At 42.5% G+C, this 13,630-nt stretch overlaps 1 protein-coding gene across 1 annotated transcript; it reads left to right on the plus strand.

Moving 5' to 3' along the window:
• Positions 1-368: 368 nt before the first annotated feature.
• Positions 369-13,340, plus strand: dctd (dCMP deaminase; the record flags this gene model as incomplete). The annotated part of the gene is made up of 6 exons (XM_079219272.1): positions 369-445; positions 2,237-2,336; positions 2,823-2,958; positions 3,785-3,901; positions 8,461-8,557; positions 13,256-13,340. The coding sequence occupies 6 exons, from the start codon at positions 369-371 to the stop codon at positions 13,338-13,340; spliced, it is 612 nt and encodes a 203-aa protein (XP_079075398.1).
• Between the last annotated feature and the right edge of the window lie 290 nt (positions 13,341-13,630).

The raw sequence follows: 13,630 nt of genomic DNA on the forward strand, positions 1-13,630 counted from the left end.
TGTGTGTATATATATATATATATATATATATATATGTATATATATATATATATATATATATATATATATATATATATATATATATATAATTTGTTTACTGTTTTTATTACTTTTTAACTGTTTATTTATATTACTTGATTTGTATTTACTATGTGTCTCTTGTGTGCACTGCTGCTGAGGATTATATTATTTTATCTTTCGTCTGTCATTCCAATGTTTCATGTGTTGGTCAATTTGTTCTTGATGACTTCATAGCATTGTTTTCCCTTTCAGTTTTAATACGTGTTTTTTAAATGATAGGGGACCCCAATTGGATGCATCCAATTGCAGCCTATGCTAAGCCTAGCCTACGCTGTTATGAAAGATACATGAGAATAGTGGGATGCCACGTGCAGCTGTCACACTGGACCCACAGCACCATCCCCCGAGCTCTTGGGAGGGTCAGGTTCGCTGTACTGGCCACACACCCAAACTGTTGTCTCCATGTTTTCAGGAGTGTGACTTTGAATTAAAGAAAATGACAGCAAGGCCGAGCTCCTCCATGTGGCACTGGCACCACAGTGGCAGGCGTGTGGCAGGCGTCAGTCAGATGTCAAGACTACTGGCCCCTCTAGTGGTGGCACCTCTCTGACTACTGGCCTCTCTAGTGGTGGCACCTCTCTGACTACTGGCCTCTCTAGTGGTGGCACCTCTCTGACTACTGGCCCTCTAGTTCAATTCAATTCAGTTTATTTTATATAGCCCAACATCACAAATACAAGTTTGCCTCGGAGGGCTTTACAATCTGTACACATGACATCCCTGTCCCGGGACCTCACATCGGATCAGAAAAAACTCCCCCAAAAAGATAGTAAAAACCCTTTCACAGGGAAAAAAAAGGGGAAGAAACCTGAGGGAGAGCAACAGAGGAGCATCCCTCTCCCCGGATGGACAGAAGCAATAGATGTCATGTGGCCAGAATGAATAACGTAACAGAGTTACAGCACATTCAATGAATGTGACAGAAATGATTCATATAATGAGTAGTATGCATGGTCCATGATCCAGATAGCCACGACCCATTAAGCAGAAGGAGGTAGAGAGGAGGGGCATCCCAGGGGCAGTGGGAGGAGAAAGCAGGGCCATGGCAGCTGGCAGGACCGGCTCCAGGCCAGTTGCATCAGCAGGGCCATGGTTGCATCAGCAGGGCCAGGGGGAGGACCGGGGTCCTCCCCCTGGTTCCAGGAAGCCACGAATCCATGGAAAAAGAAAGTAGAGTTAGTAATATGCATTGAAGAGACAATCATTTATCCAGAAGGAGAGAAAGAAGAGGTGAAGAGGAGGAGCGAAGAGAAGGAAAGGAGGAGCTCAGTGTATCCTAAAATGTCCCCCAGCAGTCTAGGCCTATAGCAGCATATCTAGGGGCTGGACCAGGGCAAACCTGAGCCAGCCCTAACTATAAGCCTGAAACAGCCCTAACTATAAGCCTGAAACAGCCCTAACTATAAGCCTGAAACAGCCCTAACTATAAGCCTGAAACAGCCCTAACTATAAGCCTGAAACAGCCCTAACTATAAGCCTGAAACAGCCCTAACTATAAGCCTGAAACAGCCCTAACTATAAGCCTGAAACAGCCCTAACTATAAGCGCTATCAAAGAGGAAAGTCTTAAGTCTACTCTTAAATGTGATGGCACCTCTCTGACTACTGGCCCCTCTAGTGGTGGCTCCTCTCTGACTCCTGGCCCCTCTAGTGGTGGCACCTCTCTGACTACTGGCCCCTCTAGTGGTGGCACCTCTCTGACTACTGGCCCTCTAGTGGTGGCTCCTCTCTGACTACTGGCCCCTCTAGTGGTGGCTCCTCTCTGACTACTGGCCCTCTAGTGGTGGCACCTCTCTGACTACTATTATGATCTGCAATTGGTTTCGGGGGCAAAACACGATTGGGACATCCCTAAAAGTTCAATTTTCTCTCTGCTGGTGCTACGAGCTGAACCGTGTCGTTTGTGATCTGTGTTGTCATTCTGGTATTTTAAAGTCATTGTTTGTGGTAATCTTGTTGCAAATCATTACCAGTTTACGGTGTATACACACCAGGTAACATAAGGGGCCTTCACACATGTGAACCTGGATATATATGTTAACAGAAGAAACTGCTCCGAAACTAGCTGCGACTTCAGTCAATGGAAAGCCTTTTAGGGTACAAAACCTGTTAAGCAGTTTTTGACTTTCTGACTCTGTCTTTGTGTTTCGCTGTAGCGACGCAACTAGGAAGAGGGAAGACTACCTGGAATGGCCGGAATACTTCATGGCTGTAGCCTTTCTCTCAGCCCAAAGGAGCAAAGACCCAAGCTCACAGGTGAGACGTTTTGTGTTTGTCCATTACATAAAACAGTGTTTGTGTTGACGTTGTGTTTGGGCTTCACCTGTACAGTATCTGGATTCCCATAATACTTCCATAGTTGCATAACTAGAAGAGGTTTGTATTGCATTCAGTAGGTGAGTAATGCAAGAGAGGCCCAGTGAGGCCCATGAGCTCTTAAAACCTTATTAATGCAAAAAAACTAAAGAGGAAGATGCTGTTAGAGTAAACTTCAATCTTCAAAGAAACACAGATCAATATATCAAAAAGATATTCCCCCATACCAATAGACTAAGTATGTTCATGATGGGTGTCCTCCATATAGCAAGCAGAAGTTAAAGGATCTGATTCATGTCCCTGCCCTTATGTTTGAGATACTCCTGCATGTAGGACTGTTGCTTTTGATGATGCATTATTTCATGATAGACTTTCAAGCAAAGTACAGCCAGACTAAACTGTGGAACCTCTCTCCCTTCTCTGCAGGTGGGCGCATGTATAGTGAACCAGGAGAATAAGATAGTTGGCATCGGTTACAACGGTATGCCCAATGGCTGTGATGATGACCAGCTACCCTGGTCCCGGTCTGCTGACAACCGGCTTGACACAAAATACCCTTATGGTGAGAATGCATGTGCACACACACTTCCTGCTTTATCCTCTTCTTTTCTGGAAGCAAAAGTTTGGTTTATTAAAATGTACTCTAACAACAAAGTAACAAGAGCTCCTGGTTTCATCCACCACAACACAGAACTACATAGTCATCATCTGTTTTCTGTAATTTGCATAATGCAATTCTAAAGGCATTTGTGTGCTACAGTAACTCATTAGATGTCTGTACTCTGCTGCTGAGTTCTCTGCATGCGTCAAGTGCTAAACTTTAGCCTGTAGAGGGTGGTGGAGGATAAATAATGAAGAAATGTCTCTGCTTCTCTATTGATCAGATGCTCTCAATCCTTCGTTATCTTTCTCTATTTACGTTCTCCCTTAGAGCTCAATGTTGGGTGGTATCAAGTGCAAATAAGTATTGACTAAATTAACCATTATTGTTTAGACTGAGACTTGTACTTCCACCCCAATACAATGGAGTTCACTGGAATTTTGTCCTGAAAATGCATTGAAGAAATCCAACAGCAGCATCTTTCCAGAAGTGGTGTCATGGTTACACACCATCCCCAGACCTCACTGTGGAAAGTTTTCATTGGAACTATTTTCAACCAAATGTAAATAAATGAACGTGAACTGGTTCTATGCTTATGGTGCGTTAACCAGAGGAGTAAGTGTGTGTTTGTCATAGAAAACACACACTTCTAGGGGCTCCTGTATGTTTTGCCTGTGTCTCTTCAAAGGTTTGCCTGTGGCTTGAGTGCAATACAACATAAAAGTCCGAACAAGAAAACTCCCAATGTCTTGTACTGACTGGGACTATACGACCCTCTGTCACTCAGTGTGCCACGCAGAGCTGAACGCCATCATGAACAAGAACAGCGCGGATGTGAAAGGCTGCACCATGTATGTGGCTCTGTTCCCCTGCAACGAGTGTGCCAAGCTCATCATCCAGGCCGGTGAGTGCACACGCACACACACAGTGCCTACATCTTTTTGGGGTCTTGCTTTTACTTATTGTTGTTTCTGATGCTGCAGCTAAATGAGGACATCTGTTGCTTTTGCTCTTATCGTGGGTTTCTCTGGGCTACAGTGTGACAAATACCAACAAATATGTATTGAAGCAGAATATGATATAAAAAAAACACGTATTTAAATCGGCTCGGCACCGAAAAGAAGCACCGAAATCTGCGTTGCTTTTCGGTCCGGTAGGTACCGGACGTGTTGGAACCATATTGGCACCGGTTGTCGGTACCCAACCCTAGTTATTAGGTAATGTCTGGTAAAAGAGGGTATTAAATGTTCTAACTCAATGCCATATGCCAGAACAAGGTCAACAAGGTAATTTATATAAATTCAACGCATACATATCACAAAGCCTACTCTGTAATGTTGCACGGTATATAGATACTAAAAAGGTTGCGTGGTACCCGTACGTTAAAAACGATACGATTTTGATGTATCGATACTATTAAAATAGCGCGGATCAGAGCGCACTCGCTGCTCCTCTCTCTGTCGTCCGCCTGCATGCAGGGCGGGGCTCGAGGGGGCGGGGCTTCCAGCGCTCACACGACACTCACAGCGCGCACACAGAGATCGCTGCAGACACGAGCTTTTGAACGTCCGTCCTCGGCTTGATGGAACAAATCTCTCCAGTTGATATTAATGATGACGTGTAGTCCAGTAAAGCAGCAGTTTATAGAATCCAACAGTTTCTGAGATCTGTTGCACACGGTCCCATCAGGCCACCTGATGCTTGTGTCTGATATATATATATATATATATATATATATAAAAAAGTATCCTTTATTAATCCCCTTGGGGAAATTCTTCTCTGCATTTGACCCATCCCTGGATGGGGGGCGGTGGCAGCCCGGGGAGCAGTTGGGGGTTGGGTGTCTTGCTCAGGGACACTTCGACATGTGAGCTATGGGGGGACTGGGGATCGAGCCGGCTACCTTGTGGTTGCGGGACGACCACTCAGCCCCCTGAGCTACAGCCGCCCAAAAGCTATATATATATAAAAATAAACTTTGGCAGCGCTGGAAATATCCAATTTAGGACCGCTCAGCTCCGGCATTAACAGTGGCTATATTTGGGAAGACACTGTGAAAGGCTTGCGATCTATATGTGTGTGTGTTTGAAGCTGTAGTTTGAAGTAAAGTGTTTTGTATTTATTAATTTAAGCAATAAGGTGCGAGAGGCAGTACTGTGTCGTGCAATAATGTACTGTTCAAGGGAGTTGTTTGGCCCGACGCGTAGCGGAGAAAGCAGGGTGGAGGATGACGACACTCAGCCACCGATGTAAAGAAGCGCTCTCGCTGCTTCTGTCCGTCTTTTCTCCGTCATTTTTCTCCTCCATGATGTTTAGAGAACTTGCCTCGCGTCGGGAAATTACCGACGTAATTATGTCTCACTGGAAATGATCACGATTTTGTGATCAAACCCTTTTCATTCCTCATCTTTAGGTTAGGGTGTGTGTGTGTGTGTGTGTTCTTTCGTTATGCTAGTGTGGGGGATGCTAAGTGAATTTGTTAGCTGTTCCGTTTGAGTTACTGTTAGCGAAGAGCCCCGTTGCAATACTGTGAACACTCCTTCAGGTTAAGGAAACCAACGTCTGCGGGTCGTTACTGCGGACGTAATATCAAAGTTTACACGAACATGTTTGGTAACTGTCAAGCTTGAAATGACAACTAACGGTCGCGCAATTTAAATCTAGCTGTTATTTTAAGTGCGCACTGATATGGAACACTCTAAATGTAAACAGGCTGTACAGTACTTTATGGCTGAATAAAGTACATCCCGTGACTCACTCTCAACCAATCAGAATGCTTGATTTGATCTACCCGTATTATATTTATAGTATACTTTCAACAGTTAATATATTGTTCAATTTGTAGAAGAAAAAAATTGCCGTGGCAATATAAAAGTATCGGTTTAGGCACCGGTATCGGGAAAAACCCAAACGATACCCATCCCTAATAACTTTGTAATTCTTCAAAGTGTACACCATCAGGCAGAAGTTTCTACACCAGAAGTGTGACTGACGTTGCTGTAGCTAAATGTAAAGAAGTGATTCCTTCTGCATTTGATTCACTACCATGTCTCAATGTACCAGAGGACTCCTGTGCTAACTTTAGTCCTTAAAGGATAAATTGAATGTGTTGACTCCAGCTGTAGTGTGTTATGTACATGCAGGCGTGGATTCATTGTTGCACTGGTAGCTTCATTCCCCATCACTACTCTCAATCCCCACTAGTGGCTGTAATGTTCATTGCACCTCTCCGTACAAATGTGTTAGTCAGCGTGAACAGCTTACTTCTGATTCCCATATTCTCTGAGCCTTTTAATTTTTTTACTTTTTTTTTACTTTTATTAGAACAAGTTCCTTGACAGTGAGTCTCACACAGCATGTCATACAATATTATATACGATTATAATAACCATATAACAATATGTAATGCAAGTGTATACCAAATACAAAGAGAACACAAATGACAGAAGGGATATCCCAATGAAATCACCTAGTTTCATATTCAATCCAGCTTGTCCAGTCCAATGTCAACCGAATAATCATTTTGACCAATACATTGTGACAGGTGACCATCTCGCTAGGTAAATGTACATCCGGAGTCGTAGGCTTGCAGTTAAACTTTCCATACAATTCACAGCCTGGAGCCTCTGGGCCCACTAGTCCACAGGGTGAGTGGGGCCTGAGCCAGTTAACTGTGATCATTTTGTGGGCAATGAACATCATAACTCTGATTATATAGAGTTTGTTTTCCCTAGCCCCCTTGTAGGTGTAGTTCCCAAAATCAGCTGTTGTGGATCAATCGAACTGTCTAAGTTCAAGATCTCACCTGTCTCCCTCTTTACCTCCTCCCAGAACTTCTGCAATTTAGGGCAATCCCAGAACATGTGAGAAAAGTCTCCTATTAGGCCACAACCTCTCCAGCAGAGAAGGGAATACTTCTTGTCATATGTAGCTATTACTAAGGGCGTTTTAAAAAATCTCATCCTTAGCTTCCTACTAAATTCTCTCCAGGTTGGACTACTTAAACATTTGTGTCAGGACAACCAAGAGCATTCCCAATCCTCATCTGCAATCATGATGTTAGCCTCCAATTCTCATTTACTTTTTATATCCAGTGTGTCGGTAGATGTATCCATATGAACTACTGTATAAACAGGATATTATATGTTTGGATTCAATACTCGGCTATCTCCACCCAGTACTCCTCAAAATTGCCTGATGTGTCCTTAATTTTGTCCCATTCCTTGTGTGATTAAATAGTGTCGAAGTTGGAAATATCGGAATAGATCCTTGATTTAAATACCATACTTTGCTTGAAGTTGTGCGAAAGCCCTGAGAGTCGTTCCTACAAATAATCGATTTATTGTGGTCAAACCCTTCTCCGCCCATTTACTAACACCCCTGTCTAAATTAGCAGGCAGAAAATCACAAAGAGCAGCTATTTTTGTTGCCCTAGATACAGATAATGAGAGGTTTAATACCCGTCTTAGTTTCCTCCACACCTTTAATGTATACTTAACCCATTCATTTTGGATTTTTAGTTTACTCAGTGCCTTTGTCGTCAGAAAGGGGAGTGCTGAGTGATGCGTTTACTGAACTTTGCTCTATATCTACCCATTTTGTATCCATATCCAATCTCATCCAGGAGATCAATACTCTAAGTTGTGCTGCCCAGTAATAACTTCTGAAATGAGGCAAAGATAAACTGCCCTTCTCTTTCCGTAAGCAAAGAACTTTGAGTCTCACTCTAAGCCTCTTGTTCTGCCATATGAATCGGGAAACAAGCCTATCTAAGAGCTTCAAAGTAGATAGCGGGACAGCAATAGGAAGAGAGCAAAAGAGAAATAACAGCCTTGGCAGAACATTCATCCTAATGGTTTCTACTCTCCCAACCAAGGAAAGGGGAAGCATCGCCCACCTTTCCAGGTCATTTTTGATCTGGGAAATAAGTTTGTCATAGTTTGCGCTGTATAATTTAGAAGCAATAGGAGTCAAAATCGACCCCAAGTACCTAAAGCCCCCCTTTGACCATCTAAATCTCGCAAGTCTGTCCAATTGTGTAGGCCAGCTTCCTGTAATCATCATTGCTTCCGATTTCCCCTCAATAACTTTATGTCCTCTCCACTTTTTCCCCTCAAAAAGGCTCAAAGTTTGTCCTGAAGGAGGGTCACCAGAATTATTTAGATTCATCAAGGACCTGAAATATTTTCTGATCCAAACCGTTGGATGGATGGACGGTCAGATGTTGGACATCTGTTTACCAAGGAGACAAAGACAGCAGTTAAACCTACTCTGCATTCTTTTATATTACTAGTTTCAACTGTCATGCAGTTCCCTAGGTAATAATAATACTACTTTTATAAAGCACTCAAAGCACTCAAAGTCGCGTAAGAAGCATGTCTCTGCTAAGAAGACTAATAATGTGTTTTATTTTGCACTCCTGCCTTCTGCATCTCTTCATAATTAATCTCTCCCTCTGTCCAGGTATCAAGGATGTGGTCTTTCATTCTGATAAGTACCATGACCGTCCGGAGATGGAAGCTTCCAGAAGGCTGCTCACTATGGCAGGCATAGGATACAGGTGAGAAACAAGTTCATACATACAAGGGGAAGTGTTCACATTTATTTATTTTTTTTATGAAATTGACATGAAACGAGGTCAAAGGAAGTATATATATATATATATATATATATATATATATATATATATATATATATATATATATATATAAATAAATAAATGAATGTGTATATGGAACATAATAACAGTGCCACCAGCTAAAAACAACAAATTGGAGGAGAGTAATGTTGCACGGTATATTGATGCAAAAAAGGTTCCGTGGTACCCGTACGCTAAAAACGATATGATTTTGCATATTTTAATTATCAATACTATTAAAATAGCGCGGGTCAGAGCGCACTCACTGCTCCGCTCCCTGTCATGCTGGCTACATGCATTGATTGCAAGGAGGCGGGGCTTAAGGAGGCGGGGCTGCCAGCGCTCTCACACGCAGCAGGCAGCGTGCGCTCACAGCGAGTGATCAGTGGAGACACGAGTGCAGGAGCTTTTGCCGACCGTCCTCGGCTTGGTGGAACAAAAGATGCCAGAAGTGAAATCTGTAAGTACTTTGGCTACATCGAAGACTGAATGAAAGCCCACAGAGACCGTCTGCAAAACCTGTTTCAAAGCCACACCGACTAAGTGAGGCAACATGTAAAACATGGCAAAGCACCTCTCAGGCTCAAACACAATGTCTCATAATTATGGTCAGATACGGACAACAGGCCTACATAGCCTGTTAAGCAATGCTGTGATGGCACCATATAGTTTTCATTAATATCTGGCTGTAGGCTAATACTAATATTAATGCCATTTGTTAAGTGTTCAAAAAGCTGGGCAGAAACAAGGTGGTGAAAAAGGGAACCATACAGATGTTTTATTTATTACTATTATAGATAAATATTGTGATACTTATGGCAGGTATCTAAGTCATAATGTTGGTATCGTGACAATGAGAGAATAAAAAAACAATGGTGGTGTGGCTTCCGTCTCTTAAAGGGATAGTTTGTGTGTTTTCAAGTGGGCACTTATCCAAAGTCTGACCTGCAGACCCGCAGGCGTCCCGCAGGCGTCCTTTACTGGACATTCTAGTGTACACTGTACCCCCTATTTATAGTTCGGTATGAGTTCGGTACGTGTCATATGTGTCTGGAAACCTACGATTCTTGTGATTCCAGCTGTGTAACCCATTTCAAGATTAGACCACCACAGCAGCTACAAATTAGACTTTTGTCAGACAACAACAAACGATAGCAAAATCCAGGCAACTCACCTATGACGCCGTATATTGATCCATAAATCTATAACATTCCTACAAAAACGGCATTGTTACGTCGTAAAGGTCCAATAAAACAAAATCCCATGAAAGATTTAGTCCAAAACACGTGATTACATCCATAAATATCCACCAACTGGCGTTGCATCATTTCATATCAGCTGGAAGATATGAAAGAAAAACGATTTGTTTTTAGAGACAAGGCAAGTTTGCATGGGAGCACAGCTACAAACGAAATCTAAGCTTTCTATTGGATCCCCACTTGAACCAATAGGAGCTTCATGTCCTGACTGACAGGCTACATTACCCAACCAGAAGCTACGTTGAAGTTTAGGCTCAGCCTCTATTTTCTTACATGGCTCAAGCCTGTCACGTCGTACAGCTCAGATGACAGGCGTTTCGGACAGCCAATGAAATTGCCTAAAAACGAATACCAGGAAGTGGCAGTGGAGCTGATTCCAATAGCCTTCAGCTTCACCAGAACAGACTTCTGCTCATAGATCCTCAGTCTGTCATTGAATTAGCATAAAAATGCATTTATACTTCATTTATACTTAATTTTCTCTGTCAGCAATACTTGTAGTATATATGAATAGTACCTCTGTAAGTTTGCAAGACTATAAGCCTTTTTAATAGGTATATAATGTATATATATCATGAATATTTCTCTCTATCTATCTATCTATCTATCTATCTATCTCAAAATGGAAAAAACGTCTAAACATTTCATTAGAAAAACATGTGTAAAATATTCATTTTCTGTGATATTGTTATCTGCTTTTTACTTAGACTAGAAAAGGCTTCAGGCTATGGTCCCATTGTGTTTTCCAGTCCATAAGTCCCATTTATAGTCATCTACAGGCATCTATTTACAAAGAAATGTTCAGGCGGAAATAAAAAACTTATACTTTAGTGTGTTCAAACTCATATAACTCAGTGTCAGCAGCACTTAAAGCAGGCTCATTGCAGCCACTAATCCTCATAAAACTTGATGCTCACATATCTGCACTAACTGTGTTTTGCACAGGTTGCTCAATATTGTTATCTTGAAAGATATTCAGTGAAAAACCGGTGCAGCCACAATAAACAATTTTTTTTGGGCCAAATAATTAGTTATTTCTTGCACAGATAGAACTTTATTTGCATTGTTCAACAAAGTGATTGCTCCATCAGACAAAAACAAATAAAATGTGTAGTTTGGTTTACTTGAAAGTGATTGTGCTTTTTCAAATAGAATAAAGAAAATTGCAGTCACAAAAAGTAATTTTAATAAAAATTCAGCATTGACCATTTAGTTACAATCTTGTTGGGCGGTGGGGCGTGAACACCTTTCTTCCAAAGTGGGGTGTGACAGAAACGGTTTGAGAACCACTGCTGTAGTCCAGCGGTCCACAACCTTTTTTGCTCCACGGACCGGTTTCGTGTCAGACAATATTTTCACGGACCGACCTTCACGGTGTGGGCGATAAATATGAGGTAATAAAATGATGCGACCAGCATAAAGACAATTATAACGTGCATAAAATACAACTCACCATTACGCCGAATTAGTGGCGCCCTGAGCTCGTTTCTCTGCTACGAGCCGGTCCCATCTCGGGTGACGGGAGACAACGACACCCGACGTGTGTTCTTTATGTCGTCTACTCTGTAGCTTCAACCACTTAACCCCAAATTGCTCCCATAGCTGTGCCTACAGTGTGTGAATGTTGGTTAGCCCTGATAGGCCGGCTGTGGCCTTGAAACCGCCCAGAGTTAATATGCCAGCATAAATTCGTATGGCACAACCATACACGCGTTGAGTCGCAGTGAGGCTGTTCCTGCTGAGGCTGTCACGCTCGTTGAGAACCAAAGAGGTGGAGAACAGTTTGGTTTGTTATCCAGTGGGGTTTCTGTCACACCCCACTTTGGAAGTGTGCGTTTCCTAGCAAAATCCATGCAGCGATGGCGGCCTCAGACAGGATCCAGCAGCAAAACTCAACTGCTGTTGTTCTGTGACGGTGTTGTAATTAACCTTGTTTGTTATGCCCAACTTATTAGCTTCATATTGCAAATTGTCCAACATCTGTGCCATGTTGTAACAAGAAGCTGACACACAAGACTTCCATTCAACCCCAAACTTAACTTTGTCATTGCTGAGCTTTCAGATGATGACTATTTGTGTACTTCCAATGTAACTACTACTGTAAATGTGTTGATGTCATCCACATTTGACCAGTTATTTTTAACAAAAATTAGATAAGTATAGTACACAATATTAAGGCAATAGGGTAACTCCAGAGAGGAGCTCTTCATGGATACAGCTCTATTACGAGTCGGATAAATGGTGAATGAAATGGGAGCTTTTGACACTACCATGCTTGACTCCTCTCCTCTCCTGATTTTGAAAGGATTGGATCCACCACAGTGAACAGTAGCAGTCATGACCTGCAGCAAGCGGGTGGTGACGACTGAGTTTTGAGGGTGCTTGAAGTGCTCCAAGCTATGACAGAGGTGTCCTGGTTGATTAAATTAAAGGTCAGAACTGGTCAGGTCTCTAAAGCTGAGAAATGGCCCCTAGTGCTACGATTCTGTCTCTGACGATGTTAGTCATGTCTGGCAGGAAATCCACACAGAAAATCATGGCGGAGTGGTGGAAGCAGACCAACGGACAAGAGGGAGTGAAGTGCAAGGACCTTTTTAAAGTGAACCAGAAGGCTGATTTGAATATGTATAAACAGCAGAGCGGTGCTGACGGGACAGTACAGAAGTTAGAATGAAGGGTTCATTGTTATTTGGCCATTCTTTAAGGCACCGACTACAACAGATATTTTTGAAAACCACTTTTAAGGTGTAGATTAACTACAAAACAAGTAGAGTTACTTTGTATATCTGTGTGGACATGATGACCTCTTAACATAACAGATGGGTTCATCGCAACAGATCATTCAAATGTTCTTTGAGAGGAAGAGCTTGGCATTTACTGTGGCTGGTTTTAGCATGACGTGTCCAGTGCAAGAGGTGTATTGCCACTGTGGCTTTTGTGACGGTGGGCTGCTATGCCATCTTCTTTGTTGGGCTATTACCTTTTGTCAGATTAGTTCATTTTGATTTGTGAGAAAGCCAAAACGAGCTTAACTTGGTCTTTTGAAGACTTTCCTGTTTGATGCTCTGGTGCACTCTGCATTCTCTTTTGGATGATTATGCTTTTAGTTTGTGATATTTCCCTCGTCCGGTAACGCCGGTGTTCTGCAGTTTACAACATGCCAACATATTCACACTTGCTTTCTGTTAACAATTCCTCCAGAGCTCGTGAGAATGCAGCAGGGGTTGGGGACAGATGAAAGTATGACTTGATAAGACAATGAAGAAGTGGCTTTCATCCACCATGTTGTGGTTTCTCCATGTGTCCTCATACCTGTGCGTCCCTGACTAATGCATGTTTTTCTTTCTTTGTGTTTCGGCAGGCAGTTCAAGCCCAAGAGGACTGAGATTGTCATTGATTTTAATTCCATTAACCACCCTGGAATGCTGAACAGCGCGACCGAGTGAAAAAGCAAACGGCTCACCTTGGGGAGCTGAATGAGGCGCGGAGGTAGAGGCAGACTGACGAGATTGAAAGGGACTTTGATGCCTCTTTTCTGCATCTCGTCTTGCCCCCTGCTTGGTCCAAAGGAAAAGTGAAGGATACCTTGACTTTGGTGCCTTTTTACATTCTGATTAACTGGATATTGAAGATGGTTTAATTTGGCACGTGGCCTTTTGAGGATGGCTGTGCCAGAAGGTCTTTCAATGCTGCGGCCTCACTTCCAGAGCTGCCTTTGGGCTCAGACACACACAGG

The sequence above is a fragment of the Taurulus bubalis genome, assembly GCF_910589615.1.
Source record: "Taurulus bubalis genome assembly, chromosome: 6".
NCBI lineage: Eukaryota > Metazoa > Chordata > Actinopteri > Perciformes > Cottidae > Taurulus > Taurulus bubalis.